The 17,930-nt window shown below is 51.1% G+C and overlaps 1 protein-coding gene across 2 annotated transcripts in view; it reads right to left on the bottom strand.

Moving 5' to 3' along the window:
- CDH4 (cadherin 4) overlaps positions 1-17,930 on the bottom strand; it is a 478,624-nt gene that overhangs the window by 118,541 nt on the left and 342,153 nt on the right. For both annotated transcript variants that reach the window (XM_027559062.1, XM_027559061.1), the window contains exon 3: positions 12,630-12,856. In XM_027559062.1, the coding sequence (XP_027414863.1) occupies positions 12,630-12,856 (227 nt within the window). The remainder of the gene's footprint in view (positions 1-12,629; positions 12,857-17,930) is intronic.

The raw sequence follows: 17,930 nt of genomic DNA, 5'->3' as shown, positions 1-17,930 counted from the left end.
AACGGTCAGTTTCGTCAGAGTGGATGATTCTGGAAGGCTTTGGTCGGGATGAGCATTGTGTGGGTGGTGAGGGAGGGTCTCGTCTCTTCCTGTTTGTACCTGCAGCTTGGCTCCTGCACAGCTGCAGGAGAGGTGATGAAGGATGCCGGGGCGTGTCCTGCAGAAGTGACGGGTGTTCCCTCATGGGAACAAGGAGGCAGAGTGGTGGACTTGGCTGGGTGGGGATGGCTTCCGCCCTCTGAGGCTTTTGTATTTTCAGGAAAAAGAGAAGCTGAGAGGGGGAGGTGCTAGGATCCAGGTGGTGGGTACTGGTGGTGGGACCTCCTGGAGCAGGGAATGGACAGTGGCCAGCCAGAGCACAGTGGTGAGACACGATGGTCCCCATGAGGTGGGAGAGGCAGCCGGGCCAGCCCCTGGGGGCCTTCATCCCGCTTAGTAAACCAGCCCTGACCAGTGCCCACTCCTTGCCTCTCTTGCAGCAGAGACACAGCAGGAAGCAGGCCGGGCATGGTGCTGGCCAAGCCAAGGTTGCTGCAGAAAAAGCCTCACCCTCTCACCCTTGCTCTCAGGCCCCCTGGAACGCCGACACATCTTAGAATAGACACAAATTCCTCACCAAGGGCCACCTGACCTGGGCTCTGCCTAAGGGTGCTCCCCTGGCCTGAGGGTGCTCCCATCTCTACCTGCTTCTCCTATCTCCGGTCTCGACTCAGATGTCACACTCCTGGCTCCCTGGACAGACCAGCAGCCTCTGCCTTCTACCGGCCCAGCCCTGGGCCATCCCCTACTCCCAAGAAAGGCCAGGGAAAGTGACCAATGATTGTCATTTCTCCCTGGGCCTGGACCCCGGGCACCTCTCCTCTGCAAAATGAAGACCCTGGCACTCGTTCAAGGGCGTCAGCAGCCTGAAATGTGGTCCGAGTTGGCCCTTCTCCACCGTGTCACTCCTGCTCACCCCGGGGAAGCCGGGAGCGCTCCCCCTGCAGCTTCCAGGGGTTAGAACTCACTCCTGCCTCTGCACTTGCAGAGTTAACAGCTGTGGATTTCTGGGGAGCACTGTGCACCCACTGAGGTCTAACACTGATCACCCATCGTTGGCGGGGCCAGTCGGCTGTGGTCACCATGGATTTCCTTTCTGGCAGTCTATGTGGGTCTGTGACATGGACACTCGGTTCTCCCAGGCAGTCAAGCCTGTGCCTGAAGCACCGAGCTCACCATCACACATTAACGTGGCTGCCAGGCCCTGGAGAACAGGCATGTGGACAGCAGTCTGCTCACTCGCCGGCCGTACTGTCCCGTATTGGCCACACTGGGAGTCACTGCTTTTGTCACGTGGGGGCCACCTTTTGGAAAAGCATAGAAGGACCGTCTTGCTACTTTCTGAAGGTGCGTGCACACTCTGCTTCCAGGGCTCCACCTGATGGCCTTCACGCGCTTTCCCAAGGTGGCACTGTTCCAGCTCCACTGGCCCCCTTTGGTTAAAACTCCCAAGTGGGCAGCGTAGGGGTTAAGGCATGGGTGCTGGTCCTCTGGTGCTCATGAAGGGCTGCTCGGGGGCCAGCCTTTCCTTGGGGGCCTCATTGCCGGGGGCGGGGTGTGTCTCAGAAACTGCTTCTCAGCCAGGTCCTCTCCATTCCGTGTCCTGTCACAGATCTGGGTGTCTGTGATACAGATGTGCTCCTTTTACTCATAGAGGCAGACTGTGGGGGTGGGGCTTTAACACCTGTGGTCTTGGCAAGATGTCCTCGCTGGGACTGGAGACCCGAGCAGCGGCGAGAAGAGGACTGGAAGCTCTGAACTCTCATCCAGTTTCAGGAGGCTACACGGATGGTGTGTGTCTCCACCCCTGGGGTCGGGTCTCCACCTCAGCTGGAAGGCACTGGCAACATCCCCAGTGACTGACTGTCCTGGGCTCATCACAGACAGGGGCTTCCACGGCAGACACTCATGTCATGGTTCTGGAGGCCAGAGGCCAAGACCAGGTGTGGGAAGGGCAGTCCCTCCGCAGGGCCGAGTGAGAGGCTTGCCCCAGGCCCCTCTCCTGGAGCCTGGTGGTTGGCAGTATCCTTGTTTTGCAGAAAGGTCACCTCCATCCTTGTCTTCATCTTCACACAGGTTCTGCCCGGGACTGTGCTGTCGTGCTGTGCTTAGTCACTCAGTCGCGTCTGACTCTGCGACCCTATGGGCTGTATCCTGCCAGGCTTCTCTGTCCATGGGATTCTGCAGGCAAGAATACTGGAGTGGGTTTCCATTTCTTCCTCCAGGGGATCTTCCTGACCCAAGGATCGAACTTGCATCTCCTGCATTGGCAGGCAGATTCTTTACTGCTGCACCATAGGGGAAGCGCCAAGGACTGTGTCTGTGTTCAAATTTCCTCTTTAATAAGTTCACCAGTCCTGTAGGATTAGGGCCCCTCTGCCCCGAGGACCTCACTGGAACTAACTACGTCTGACAACCTGGTCCCATTCTGAGGAACTGTGGGCTAGGACTTCCACACAGAAACGCTGGGAGCACAGTTCAGCCCAACACTTGGGGAGGTGGAAATCCCAGGGAAAGATGGCGCTTTGGCATCTGGGCCTGGGCACGGGATAACGTGCGACTGAGTTTATCTTTCATAGATGCTGACACACTCTACAATCTAATATTAGTTTCATAAACAACAGTTTCCTCTTTTGCAAAGTATACCCACAGGTCCCATTGACACTTTCAAGTGCTGCACAGCCAGCCAGATGACGAGGGTGCGAGAACTTGATCTCAGTATCGACTGTGAGGCCGAACATCGCTCCAATTCCTTGGGGGCGATGCAGCTCTCCCGTGGGAAATATGTGACCTCATTTGCATTTTCTAATTGAATTGCTATCAGCTTTCCTGCAAGACTGCACACAAAAACCTTCTTCCAGATTCCAGCCCTGCTGGTATTACCCACAAAAAACCGCCTTTAAATGGTTGCTAAGAAGGGAGAGGAAAGGGAGAGGTTGCCAGGAGTTTATGGTTCACCTGACCATAAAGCTGCTTTTGCTCGTTCCCTGAGAGTCGCTGAAATGACGGACGAGGGAGACCGTGCTTGATGGGACCTGACACGAGAGAGCAGGGATTTACGGAACCGGGAAATTAGGGGCTCCCTTTGCGCCCTCCTCCGGGGATTCGCTTCAAGTTTCCTTTCATGAGAGTTTCTTGGGGCTTTTAAGGTATGGCTCCTTTGAAGCAGACCCTTTGACTTCCCTGGTGGATCAGACCAGGGCATCTGCCTGCAATGCAGGAGACCCGGGTTTGATCCCTGAGTGAGGAAGATCCCCTGGAGAAGGACATGGGCAACTCACTCCAGTATTCTTCCCTGGAGAATTCAACGGACAGTGGAGCCTGGCAGGCTACAGTCCACGGGGTCACAAAGAGTCGGACATGACTGAGGGATTAACACTTTCCCTTTGTGTTTCTAGAACCTTCTACCAGCAGAACTCCCACTTGCGGTGTCCCCCTTGAACTCCCCACCTTTCCAAACCCAGCCAGAAAGCCCTCTGCATGCACTGAAAAGATGCTTTGAAATTGTGAAGTATAAAGGACCTGTGGGAAAGTGCTTGCAACTTCAGTAAACAAACACAGCAATGAGAACAGAATGAACACCTGGCCCAGGTCCCCCCACTCATTCCTCAAAGCCCCCCAGGCCTGCCTCCTCCTGCTTCCTCTGTGAGGTTGTACACACACTCCATGTTGTCCACGTCTGGACCACATCTGCATTTCCCGGCCCTCTATCCCTCGATGCATGTCTGTGGGATTTGCCTACCCTGTTCATTTTTGCAGCTACACAGAATTTCACTGCAGGAAGCCACCACCAGATTCTTAACCAACGTAATGCTGATGAGCCTTTGGGTTCTTCTCAGGTTCATCAGATTCTGGTGCAGAGCTCTTGGTATGAATGGGCACATACTTCCTTTGGGCTTGTACCTGACCAGCGGCATGATGAAAAATACACACTTGGTCTCTGCTCCTCATTCCTGACACAGAGCTCTTGAAACCCTTGCAACCTTTGCAGTGATGGATTGATGGGGTACCTTACCCATGGCTCCTAAGTCCCTAGGAATTTCCTGGGTGATAGAGCATTTTTTGTTCTAGTGAAGTGACTCTGGGTGGGATCCTGGAGGGGGCTGGTCACCAGAAAGTCGGAGTCATGATTAGGAACTTGGAACTGTCAGCCTCCCTGCCCACTCTGTCCTCTGGGGAGGGGAGAGGGACTGAGTTGAGAAGTTGAGTTCATGGATTGTGCCTGCGGGATGAAGCCTCCATAAAAATCCTGAACTCTTGGGTGTGGAGAACTTCTGGGTTGGTGAACACATCCATGTGGCAGGAGGGTGGTGCACCCATCACCACGGGGATAGAAGCCCTTGCATTTGCGATCCGTCTGGACCTCCCCCTATGTAGTGCTTGACCTGGACATTCCTTCATGATAAACCAGGAAGAGTAAGTGTGTGCTGCCCCCAATTCTGCGAACCTTTGTAGCAAATGATTGACCAGAGGTGTGGGCGGTGAGAACTGAGTTGGACAGGAGCGAGTAACCAGGAGGAGACTCATCACTTGTGACCCACATGTGACAGGAAGTAGGCTTGTGGACTGAGCCCTGAGCCTCACGGTCTGTGCTGATTCTGGGCTGCGAGGGTCAGAATTGAATTAAATTAGAGAACACCCAGTTGGTGTCCATGGAAAGTCAGAGGATTGGCTGGGGTAGAAAACCTACAGCTTTGGTGTCAGAGGTGTGAGAAGAGGAACAGTTCTTCTCAACTAGGCCAAGGTATATTCAAATTTAAATGGAAAAGCTGATTGCTATTGGAGAGGCTGTACCTTAATGCATCCTCACCAAGCACATGGGAGTGCCACTTCTCCACGTTCTCACCAATGTGAGAACTGGTACTGCCAGTCTTTCAAAGGCTAGTCATTCTGGTAGGTTTTTGGCTTTTATCTGCATTGCTCTGCTGAGGTTGACATGTCTTCACACTGGCCCACCACCAGGCGGGTGGGTCTTTCACGGACAGCTTGTTGTTTTTTAATTTTTCTCCTATCAGGTTATCTGTCTTTACATAGTGATTTGAAGCTCTCTCTATATTCAGGTGGATAAGGAAATGGTAACCCACTCCAGTATTCTTGCCTGGAAACCCTACGAACAGAGGAGCCTGGTGGGCTACAGTCTACAGGGTCAGAAAGAATCGGACACGACCGAGCTTGCACACTCATCTATATTCAGGACGTGCCTCTTTGTCAATCACTGAAAGTGAAAGTGAAGTCGTTCAGTCGTGTCCAACTCTTTGTGACCCCATGGACTGTAGCCTATCAGGCTCCTCCATCTATGGGATTTTCCAGGCAAGAGTGCTGGAGTGGATTGCCATTTCCTTCTCCAGGGGGTCTTCCTGACCCAGGGATTGAACCCCGGTCTCAAGCATTGCAGGCAGACGCTTTACCATCTGAGCCACCAGGGAAGCCCTGTCAATCATTAAGTGTCACAAATATCCTCTCTCATCTCCGGTTTATCTTTTCACTTAAAAAATTATTTATTTTTAATTGAAGGATAATTGCTTTACAGTCTTTCCGCTTTCTTAAGTAGTGATAAGTAGATTCTCATTTTTCCGGAAGTCAAATCATCAACCGTTGCTGTAGTCTCTGTACTTCATCACATATGAGAGCTTTCCCCACACACCACTTCCGATTCTCTTCTATTTGTCTGCTTTGTCTTGCACACTCAGAGTTACAATTCACCTGGAACTGATCGGGATGTAGCATGGGGGTAGGGGTCACTTGGGACTTCCCTGGTGGCTCAGTTGGTAAAGAATCTGCCTGTAATGAGGGAGACCTGGGTTTAGAAGATCCCCTGGAGGAGGGCACGGCAGCCCACTCCAGTATTCTTGCCTGGAGAATCCCCAGGGACAGAGGAGCCTGGCAGGCTGCAGTCCATGGGGTTGCAAGGACTCGGACGTGGCTGAGTGACTAAGCACAACACAGGGGTCACTTGACTTTTCCCCTTTAGGGTACCCCACTGGCCCAGCATCACTTATGGAAAAGACAGTCCTCCTCCAGTATTCTAAGTAGGCTGGGCAATTTTTGTTGTTAAAGGGTCACACAGTTAAGTAGTTTAGACATTGCAGGTCAAGAAGCAAAGTCGAGGATATTAATTTAAGGGCTTATACAACCATTTGAAATTACAGAAGCCATTCTTAGCTTGCAGGCATCAGCAGGCAGGTGGCAGGTCAGATGTGACCTGTGAGCTGCAGTTTACTGGCCTCTGCCATCCAGCGCCACTCATGAAAAATCCAGTGTTGGCACTGTGTGTATTTGACAAGGTAAATCAAGTCATTTATGTGAAGTTGGTGAATTGTGTTGTATAAAAGTTAAACCTCCATGAAGATGAAAGTGAAAGTGAGTTGCTCAGTTGTATCCCACTCGTTGCGACTCCATGAACTATACAGTCCATGGAATTCTCCAGGCCAGAATACTGGAGTGGCCTTTCCCTTCTCCAGGGGATCTTCCCAAACCAGGGATCAAACCCAGGTCTCCCACACTGGAGGCGGATTCTTTACCAGCTAAGCCACAAGGGAAGCCCAAGAATACTGGAGTGGGTAGCCTATCCCTTCTCCAGAGGATCTTCCCAACCCAAGAATTGAACTGGGGTCTCCTGCGTTGAAGACGGATTCTTTAGCAACTGAACTATCAGGGAAGGCTTCCATGAAGATAAGACTTTCCAAAATGTTAAATATTTTTTCTGGACGATTCTGTTCCATTTGTTTGACCTCAGACAGTACCATCTAATGACTAGTTCTGCGGCTCTCAGATGGGGCTCCTGGGGAACATCTGGCGATGACAGGAGACAGCTTTGTTGCAAACAGGGGTGGTGGGGTGCTGCTAGCACCTGGAGTGGGCAAGGGATGCTGGCAAACATCCCACAGTGCACAGGGCTGCCCCACATCAGAGATGATCTGCAGTGCCTGCAGTGGTGAGGTTGAGAAACTGGTGTGGTTTATCTGGAGTCCTGATGTCTGAAACACCCAGTCCTCCTATTTTTGTGTCGTTCTAGGTTATTCCCACATGTGCACTCAGTCATTCAGTTGTGTACAACATTTTGAGACCCCATGGACTGTAGCCCACCAGGCTTCTCTGTCCATGGGATTGGCAAGAATACTGGAGTGGGTTGCCAAGCCTCCTCCAGGGGATCTTCCCAAACCAGGGATTGAACCTACATCTCCTGTGTCTCCTGCATCGCAGGCAGATTCTTTACCACTGAGCCACCAGGGAAGCCCTTTGTATTTCTGTTTAAAAATTTAAAGTCAGCTCTTAGCCTTTCTATAGAAAAGCAAAGAAAAAACATGTTGGATTTTTGCTGGGATTGTGTTAAATCTATAGAAACCTTTGGGTAGAATTGACATCACCATAACATTAAGCCTCTTATGAACAGGGTGTATCCCTCTATTTTCAAAGATCTCTAAGTGTTCTCAGTAATACGTAGGGAATTCCCTGGTGATGCAGGGGTTAGGACTTCATGCTCTCACTGCCAAGGAGCTGGGTTCAATCCCTGGTGTGAGAACTAAAATCCCACAAGCTGCAGAGTGCAGCCAAACAGAAAAAAAATTGCTCTCAGTAATATGTAAGGGTCTTGTATAATTAATGCTATTGTAGTCGGTATCTGGTTCAGAATTTATTTTCTAACTATTCCTGGTTTGTTGTTGTTGTTCACTTGCTCAGTCGTGTCCAACTCTTTCGACCCCATGTACTGCAGCATGCCAGGCTTCCCTGTCCTTAACTATCTCCTGCAGTCTGTAAAGATGCAATCACTTTTACATCCAGCATCCTTGCTAACATCATTCATTAATTCCAATAAATTAGCCAGAGATTATTTTGGATTTTCTACATTCACGATATAAGCTACACATAATGCTAGTTCTGTTTATTCCGATTTCTTTTTCTTGCCTAAACTCACTGGCTTGAAGCTCTTGTGTGTGATGTAAGAGTCTCCTTGTCCTATTTTTGAAGTCAAGGAAGGCTTTGAGTATTTCAACTGTAGTTCAGATTTTTGCTATAGATACTCTGTGAGATTAAGAACTGTTTCTTTTCCTCATTTGCTGAACAGTTTCATCTTGAATGGAAGTTAAATTTAACAATTACTCTTCAGATGATCATGTGATGTTTATTCTATTTTGCATTACTTGGGTTAATGTTTAAGTGTTAAACCAAATCTTAATTTCTTGAAACAGACAAATGTGGCCATTGTTTATCCCATGTAAGCATGGGTGGATTCATGTGTGTTAAAATTTTGCTTAGGATTTTTTCCCGTCTATTCTGAGTGGACAGGCATGTAACGATCCTCTCTCTCGTTGTTCTTTCAAGGTCCTTGCTGGCTTTGGGAAAAGTTCCTGTTGGTTTCAACATGGTCCCCATTTGGTTGGGGAAGCCATCCCTCTTGTAGGATGAGTTTTAACTCCTTATATCTTGGGTAAAACTTACCAGTGGAGCCATTATGGTGAGAGTAATTTTTTGTGTGTGATAAAAATCTGAACTAAAAATTTATTCACAATAATAAAACAGTTCAGATGTTCCTTTCATGTTAATTTTGGTAAATTTTATATTCTAGAATGTTACCTATTCCATCTTTGTTTTCAAATATATTGGTATAAATTATATATAATGTCCTCAAGGGACCTTTCTAATGTCTGTGTGATTGGTCATGAGGTTCTCTTGTCATTCTAGATAGGAATTATTTTCAGGTTTTTTCTTAGTCTACAGTTTAGTGGTTAAACTACTAAGCTGAGCCGACTTCTGCCTTTGTTGATTCTATTATTTTCTATTTCATTATATTCTCCTCTTTGTTTTATTATTCCCTTCTTTCTACTTTGTATTTCATTTCCCATTTTTATAATTTCTTGAGATAAGTGTTAAAATTGTTGATTTTCTGCATTCTTTATCTTGTAATGTATGTATTTAAAGCTAAACATTTCCATCTGGCATGACTTCAGTGATGAATACATCCCAACGAGTTTTATTACTCAGTTCAAAATATTCTCCCATTTCCATGTGATTTATTTTCTACCCAAGGGTTAATAAGAAGGCATCTACTTAACTTCCAAATCTATGGGGATTTTTCAGTAATTTTCTTTTTTATTGATTTCTAGTTTAATTGTTCTGTGGTAAGAAGAACAGAAACTACATTTTGATTCTAAACTTCTGAAGCATTTTGAAGTTTGCTTGACGTTCGGCTAATTTTTGTAAATATTCTGAGTATCCTTGTAAACAATCTGTATTTAGCAGCAGTTGGTTTCCGTGCTTTACGTACATTTCACCAAGGTCAGACTTCTTAATTCTGTGCTCCTAATCTTCTATTTCCTTACTGATATTTTGTCTGCATGTTCTATTGTTTACTCACAGATGTTAGTTAAAATTTACCATTAATTTCATACTTGTTTATTTGCCTGGTATTTCCCTGCCCCCATGCTTTTACTTCAAGCTTTTCTGTGTCCTTACGCTTTTTAGACATATTTTTTGTAAGCTGCGTGGTGGTGGTTTAGTCGCTAAGTTCTGTCCTACTCTTGTGAGTCCATGGACTGTAGACCCCTTGGAATGTGGTCTGCCAGGCACCCCTCTGTCCATGGAATTCTCCAGGCAAGAATACTGGAGTGGGTTGCCATTTCCTTCTCCAGGGGATCTTCCTGACCCAGGAATTGAATCAAGGTCTCCTGCATTGCAGGCAAATTCTTTACTGACTGGGCTATAAGGGAAGCCCTGTAAGCTGCATATGGATAGATTTTGAAAAATATATTGTCAGTTTGTTTTTTTCCAAGTACAAGAGTTAATCTATTTTTAATGATTATAATTAATAATATAATTGTAAATCTACGCCATGGGTCTTTGATTATCATCTGCTTTTCCTTTTAATTTTTAGTTATCTTATTTTGTTCCTCCAGTCATTTTCGGTTGAGTGCTAGAAATATACAAAAGAAGACAGATATAATTTGAGGTCTGGCATGATACCTTCCCCTGGAGAAGACTGACCTTTGCTTCTGGGAGGTGACGAAGGACTCCAGCCATCTGGATTACCTTAATCCATTTACACAGAGTGACACTGTTCAAAGGTCGGCACCGCTTTGTAAGGGTGCATCAGCCAGTGTCCCACACCGGCCTCCTCCCTGTCCTCCCAGGCACCACCCTTGTGAGGACCCAGTGGCTGAGATGAGCAAAGGACTCAGAGGGCTGGGACCATGCCAATGACAGCAATAAGATCTACTATTTTTCACCTCTTTGGGGACAATGCTCTCATAGAGTCTGCACCTTGCCTGACCTCACATCATCCCACGTAATCCTCTTAACAACCCTTGGGTGGGATGTAGGCAGTGTTACTGTCCCATTTTCCAGAGTAATAAGCCTCAGAGAGGTAGTATGCTTGTCCCAGAACATCAGCTGGTAAGCTGGAGGAGCTCGATCCAAACAGACAATCCAGGGCAGCCAGGCTCCGTTATGATGCTGGGCTCAGCTGTGCCTAGAAAGTCCCTTATTTACTCCTTTCCAGAATATCAGTTCTCCCATGCAGCAAGAGGCTGCAGTCACACAGCTCAGCTTCCCCACCTGTAAAGCGGGGACAGTGACAGCGCCCACTGCTGGAGATGCTGTGAGGATCGATGTGGACACACTTAGGGGAGGGTCCTAGAAAGTCAGGGCAGGGCTCTTTGGGTTTGAAGATAGGAGGCACGGAGCCCTTAGCAACGAAGGTGATGGGAAATAGACAGGGAAGGAGCGGCTCAGGAGGGTGGCAGGGACGTGCCCACTGCCTGCACGGTCACGTGCCATGTGTTCTGGGTGCGGTCCCTTAGTCACCCCGCCGATGCCCTTAACCTGGGGCATGGAATCTGCAGATCAGGTGCTTCTCGGCCCCGCCTGCCATGGGGTTGGAGGGGCACGCATCCTGGGGATTGTCTAATTGCAGTCACCTTCTTGGAAGATCTGGGGATTAACTGCCTCAGAAATCACTTCATTAACATGCTTGACAAAAGGTGTCATTATGTTTTTAATTAGTGCCTTTTATCTGAGGCCATCCATGGGCTTTAGAGAGCCCTGCTCCTTGGCCACAAGGCACCGTTTCCGTTTCTGTATTGCAATTGCAATCAAGATGTAAGCCTTCCACTGCTGCCCTTGGCTCGGCCCTGGCAGGGAGGGGCCCCCACGAGGGCCATGCTGCCCACCATGGCATGGCTGGTCATGATCACTCAGGAAGGGATGGAAAACCACATTCATCTCAGGATTTTCAACATCCTCCAGGTGAGACGCGCGGTCTGAGGGGCACCCCTGTTAGAAGTGTGTTTCAATACTTAGTTCAGCACACCCCGAGGGCACTCAAGATGTCAGCCCCCCTCCCAGGATAAGGCTAGCCACCGAGTCACCGATTTTCTAACCCAAATCACCTCCTAGTGGTTTAACAATATGGCTTAAAAATAAGACAAAAATGAAACACAGCCCCAGTTTTCCAAAGTGAGTGCCTCAGAACACCTGCCTTGAAAGATTTCCCGTAAAGAAGGTTCCTTGGTCAAATAGGTTTGGGGAAACTTGCAGACTGTGTTCCACTGGGGTTTGCTGAGCACTTTAGTCCTGTGAGGTTCTGGACAAATCTACAGAAAGGCATCTGGTCAGTCTGGTCTAACCCTCCACTTCCTGTGGGCCCTTCCTGAAGGAATACCCATGGATGCTGTCCCTGATGGCCTGTCCTGCTTTAACTGGTGTGCGTCTTTTCTAGTGAGCCACATGCATATCATAACACCAACGGCCACAAAGCCTCCCAAGGCTTCTCCCTCCCTACGGGTCCACCTTCATGTAGATGGACGTGCAGTTGGACCCACCATGCGGGTCCTCTGGGCCGCAATTTCTCTGCTGACCTAGCAGGCCCCAGCCTGAGGCCAACACAGCTGCTGAAACGCGGGCCAAGGTGAGCAGAGCTGGTCCCCTCAGACTCGGGAAACCTAACGTGGGCATTTCTGGGGGCTGAGGGGTCTGGACCTGGAGTCCTGGGGCACACAGGGTGGAGAGGTCTCTCAGGATGGGGGTCGGTTGGGGGAAGGTGAGTTCACCCCTCCCATCCTCTCAACACAGCCACGCAGCTAAGTTAGAGGGGAAGTCAGAGGGAGGGCTGGGGCCTGGGGACCGGGCTGGTGTGTGTTTATGTGAAGTGCGCCTGCCCTCCTCTCCGTCCTCCCGTTCCTCCCCCTCCCTGACCCTCTCTGCTCCCCCTCCCCTCTCTCTGAATCAGTCTCACACCAGCTACCCTGCCTGCCTTGCCTGGCCAGCCATGTGGCCTCTGTCTTACTTCTCGTTCCTCTAGGCCTCGGGAGCCCCCAGGCTGTGGGGCTACAAGCTTAGGCAGGAGAGGTGCCCAGTGAGAAATGGAGCCACGAGGCCCTTGTTCGCAAAGGAACTGACCGTCAGGGTGCTGATGACCATGCACCAAGCTGATGGGGCCTGTGGGCAGCTCTGCCTGGGCAGGCGGGAGGTCAGAGGTCACCCCCAAGCCTGGTGCCACCCACTCAGGTGTCTGCCTCTGCCAACCAGGCTCCGCTCAGCCACCTGAGGAGGAAGGACACGCGCCCAGCCCCTCCCTGCGTGCAGTCATGCCTTACCTTGTGTCCGGAGTGCGTGGACGAGGTCTGGGCCACCAGCAGCCGCACTGCAGCGTCCCAGCGCTCAGCCGTCTGGTGGTCCCATGCCGTCACGGTGAAGGCCACCTGCTCAGAGGGGATGCGCAGCTCCCGGGTGGCGAAGACCGTCCCGTCGGCCCCAACCTTGAAGTCCATGCTGTTGGTCTCGTAGTGCGTCCCCTTGGTCCCCAGGCAGCTGCTGAACTTGACTGCAAGAGAAGGGGGATAAGGTCAGGGTGGGTGGCAAAGCCTGGCGGGCAGGCGCCTGCTCAGAGCTTGAGTTCAGCTGCGGTCCTCCGTCTCTAACATGGGCGAGAAGGCGGTTACTTAACTGATTGCTTGACCTCCAGGGACGGCGTTTTATCTCTGTGTGTGCTTAGTTGTGTCTGACTCCGCGACCCCACGGACTGTATGTAGCCCTCCAGGCTCCTCTGTCCAGGGATTCTCCGAGCAAGAATACTGGAGTGGGAGGCCATTTCCTCTTCCAGGGATCCTCCCAACCCAGGGATCGAACCTGCCTCTCTTGCATTGTAGGAGGATTCTTTATCACTGAGCCTCCAGGGAAGTCCAGGGGTTTTTATCTCTACCTCCTGGGAATCAGCTGGGGCCTTAGAAAAAGGAACAATGACAAAACACAAGGAACTTGCTTCATTCTGTCCGAAGCACAGCTGTTCTCACCTCTGCAAACTCATCTCCCTCTCCCCCACTTAACTACCACCTCTGGGCTCAACTGGAGTCTGAGTCAAGTGGGGAGGATTCATGGATTCTCTAGTGATCTCAGGCAGCTGGAGCTTTCTCATGACCTGGAAGCAGGCGTGTAAGATGGACGGTCCACTGACCCCAAACATCCATTAGGCGCCTCCCATGACTCCATCGCGGGACCACTTGTGCCCCCTGCCCCCTCCTTGCAGGAGAAGACACAGTGGAAGCTGCCTGTTGCCTGGGGCCACACCAGGGCCTTTTTATCCATGTACTTCTGTAGCTGCCACCTGAAGCCATGGTAAATTACGAGGCACCCACAGCCAGTGTCACATTCTGCTGATGAAAGTAACGGATAAAGTTACTTAGCATTTATAAAAATATGGGTATCTCAGCAATTACGGTGGGAGGATTGGTTTTTTAAGCAATTTCACTGCCACAGCTTACATGATTTAATTACTATTTATTCTAGAAACTAAAAAAAGCTCCTCACTGTTAGTTCTGATAAAGTGTTTCCCCCGGGTTCACCTTTTATTGTTGGCTGCCTTGAAATAATAAATAACATGAACGTTCTCTCGTTTCAAATACTTCGCTCCAGACATCTCCCTAGTCACCGACACCTCCCACTCGTGGGTTTAATACAAAAATGCTCCTCAGTGTTGATGGAGCCAGGCATCTCCGCGTGTGCACAGACTCCAGGGTTCACAGACGAGGTCCTCGGGTGGAAGAGGGCAATCCAGGTGACGAGTGGGTTGAGGCTCCAGGGAAATGCCCCCCGGGGAGGGAATAGTCACATTCTTTCCCAAGCGACAGGAGAACGCTAGACTGCTTCCATTGTGCCATCGCCCAACGGTATACAAATTAAAGTCAGCAACAAACTGAATGGATCAATCATTTCTGACGCTCAATTGTCTTTGACAAAGATAAAATGACAATGCTGTGATTGCCAGAGATTAGCACAAAGTACAGAAATAAGCCCTTTGTTCTCTGAAAGCAAATTTCTAATATCACTAATGGGACTGGACAGCAGCGGGGAGTTTGCATTTCTTCCAGATTAAGTGACGGTGTCACTGTATTTTTTTTTTTTTTTTAATTAGTGCAGAGCTTTGGCGGCATTTGAGGGAAGTGTGGACGCAGATGTCAGAAAAAAAAATTACCTGCTTAGGCGCTGCCCCAGTAGGAAGGTTGGGGCACCGTCCACAGGATCAGGGACCTTGCAGAGGTTGGACATCCACCGTGCATGGGAGACCCTCAGGACATTGAAGTTGGCACTACCAGACGTGATCTACAATGATAAAGCCAGCCTCTCCATGCAGGCGCCTTTAAGACCATTTCAGCCCCGGGGTCTGACTCAGATCAGATCAGATCAGTCACTCAGTTGTGTCCGACTCTTTGCGACCCCATGAATCACAGCACGCCAGGCCTCCCTGTCCATCACAGGGGCTTTGGGACAACACAGAACTGGCCTCCGGCTTGTGTCACCGCGGGCTGGATGATCAGCTCCACCCAATGGCTCATTTCACCTCCTTGTCTGAGACTCCGAGCCCATGTCAGTGAGGAGGCGGGAGCTGGAATGTGTCTGTGGGAAGTTGGGGGCCGTTCCGAGCTCACACAGAGTCGGGGAGCTGGCTTTTCAGAAGGAGGAGAGTTCAGGACAGTGCCTTCCTGGGCACTGCTGGTGACTGTCTCTCTGTCAAAGGGAAAGATCAGGAAGGCTTGTTCTTTTTAACACCAGGGGCATTCATGGCACTTTAGCTGTGAATAAGTGAGTGCCCATCTGAAACCCTAAGAAATGTGGGTTTAGATTTCTCAACATGCAAACACTGCTCAGAAGGTTACAAACACTACATCTTGTCATAAAAATGGGAAGTGAGCTCTTGGTGGGTGAGGGAGCGGGCAGACTCCCCTGAGACACATCTGGGGTCTTGGGCAGGAGCTGATGCTTCACCAAGGAGCCCATTTGTATTTTCCTGGAGAGTTGCTCAAGGCGGTTGCCTCTTTATTGGCGGCTGGGAAGCTCAGAGTTGGCGCTGTAGCCGGGGGCTAGCCGAGCGGAGGCATTTACCACCCTCAGCGTATCCTGCCCAATTTTCTCTCTTTGCTTCCTCTTCAACCTATTTCCCTCCTCTTGTTCCTTTTCATTTTGGGGTCTACCTCCTCTCTGCAGGTAAAGTCCTTCTCTTTTAGGGGTCAGAAGCTGCCGGGCCGTTGTACACCCATGGCCTCCTCTCGGGCCAGGCCGGGTGCTGTGACCCCAGCACGAGTGTCTGAGAATGCCCTCCAGCCTCGTGGGAAGAAAACACCTATGCAGAGTTGCAGGCACCAGGGTCATGACCTCCTCCAGGCTCCACTGGAGAAACCTGCCTGGAGAGGTGACTGCATCTCCTTCCATCCGTGGCTGGGACGTGGACCCCCTGGGGTGCTTGGTCCCCATAACCCAGATCGGCCACACATCTCCGAGGCCTGCTAATTGCTTCCATTAGTTTTAAACAAACTTGACAAGAGGCAGAAGGATTCCTGAGAGAAATCAGGTCCAGTTGATGAAACATGCACAGTCACAGCCCCCGCTGCCTCTGTCCCCTTGGAGGTGTGGTGGGCTGTGGGAGGCCTGGTGGTCCTGGGGGGAGGACTCAGCCACTTGCCCAGGGACAGGGCTGGGGTAGGAGGTGATGTGTGTGCCCCTGCTGGGATGCCAGGGTGTGGAGGGCCTGCGTGGGGTGTAGCTGAACTCTGCAGTCATGCCCACCCTGGCAAGCCTCCTGGGGATGCACCTGGGACCCTGGGTCTGTGACCTGACCAGCAGCAGGTGCTCTGAGCACCGGCCTTTGGGAGTAGCAGCAAAGGGTGAACCAGGGCCGGCGCAGGCAGAGGCTGGATGAACCCATCTCATCTTACATCCCAGCATGTCACCCATCCGAGGAGATGGGGAGCAAAGGCACTGGCCGAAGTCACACAAAGTCATTCACTGCACAAACATATTCATGCGCCCGTGGTGCCCGGCTCTGGGCATCTACCCAGGAAGACCTAGAGTGAAGGCTCCAGGTGGGAGGTGACTGGGAAATGGCAGTGTGGATGGTGGAATCTAACAGAGGTCTGGCCAAGCTGGGGGGTCCCCTGGTGGGGAGCCCTGTGGGAGGTGTGGGGTCAGCCAGCCCTTGACATTCTGACCGTCTTGCATGACTGGGAGCCTAGGTCCCCTTCCCCAGCTGGCCTGGCCCCTCAGAGCTTGCCTCTCCCTTTAGACTGGATTCCATTTCCAAGCCTTATTTATTTTGAGAACATACACCCGCCAGCATCCACTCTGCTCCTGAAATGTAACTTGATGCTGAGAAGGCCCAGCGTTTACAGCAGCAGCAGCATTGTCAATGGCTATTTGAGAAGCACATGCAAGAACCCAACACCCAGGAAACTGTCCAGGTGGACACGATGGGAAAGGCGGGACACCAGGAAATTCAAGAAGAGCAGGATTTCATCTTCCAGGGGCCTCCCCTCTCTGACCCTCACCAGGAAGCCGGGAAAATGAAGTGGAGGCTGATGGGCACCCTGGGCTGGTTGTCCTGGGGCTGGGACCAAGAGCAGGAATGCGCCCGGCCAGCCGTGTCACTGAGGCATGTTCCTTCGTGCTGTGTGCATGTTAGTCTCTGGCTGTCATCCTAGCGGTGTCCCCGCCAACACGCCCACCGCGGGCCCACTGAGTTATTGCTGGAATCTCTGTGGCCTCCCCCCGCCCAGGGCGGCCTGCATTCTGCCCACCCCTGGAAGGGCCCTGGCCCTTGGAGAAGGCAGCTGCACACACAGAGCTCCCATGGGAAGCGCCATCCATCCATCCGTTTGTGTGGATTTACAGATGCCACAGTCAGCAAGAAGCACATCCCTGCCAGATGGATCCCAGGGTGGGGGCGGGTCATCACCCGGGGTGTGGCTCCCAGGGGGTGGGGGGTGGGGGGCTCTGCGTGGAGGAAGGAGCCCCGTTCTGAGAGAGCCCGACCCAGATGCACAGTGGGGAGTGTTTTCCCAGGATGAGGACCTGGTGCCTCTGCCAAGCTCCAGGGATGGAAGAGTCTCCAGGAAGCCTGGGCTGGGGAGGGCTTCCAGGCGGTCAGCACGTGCAAAGATGGGGGAAGGGCAGAATCTCAAGGACTGAGAGCTGGTGTGTGGGAGCTGGGCTGCCGGATAAACCAGCATCAGAACAAGCACACAGGAAGGTGCTCAGCCAGCGAGGTGACCTGTTAGTAGTAAAGAACCCACCTGCCAATGCACGATCCCTAGGTCAGGAAGATCCCCTGGATGAGGGCATAGCAACCCATTCCAGTATTCTTGCCTGGAGAATCCCATGGATAGAGGAGACTGGTGGGTTACAGCCCATGGGGTCGCAAAGAGTTGGACATGACTGAAGTGACTGAGTACACATGCAGCACACCTGGAGGGAAGAGCCACCCCACTCCCTACTCTGGGGTTTTCTAGGAAGGTCCAGTGGCCTTTGAGGCTGAGGGGGTGTCCTGAGTGGACATGACACTCTTTCCTGGAGCCAATGTTGAGAGAGGATCACAGCCTTTCCCAGCCATAGAAACACCCAGTAAACTG

Source organism: Bos indicus x Bos taurus, chromosome 13 (assembly GCF_003369695.1).
Source record: "Bos indicus x Bos taurus breed Angus x Brahman F1 hybrid chromosome 13, Bos_hybrid_MaternalHap_v2.0, whole genome shotgun sequence".
In the NCBI taxonomy this organism is placed as follows: domain Eukaryota; kingdom Metazoa; phylum Chordata; class Mammalia; order Artiodactyla; family Bovidae; genus Bos; species Bos indicus x Bos taurus.
Note: the sequence above shows the minus strand (reverse complement) of the source record. Positions and strands in the feature narration are given on the sequence as shown.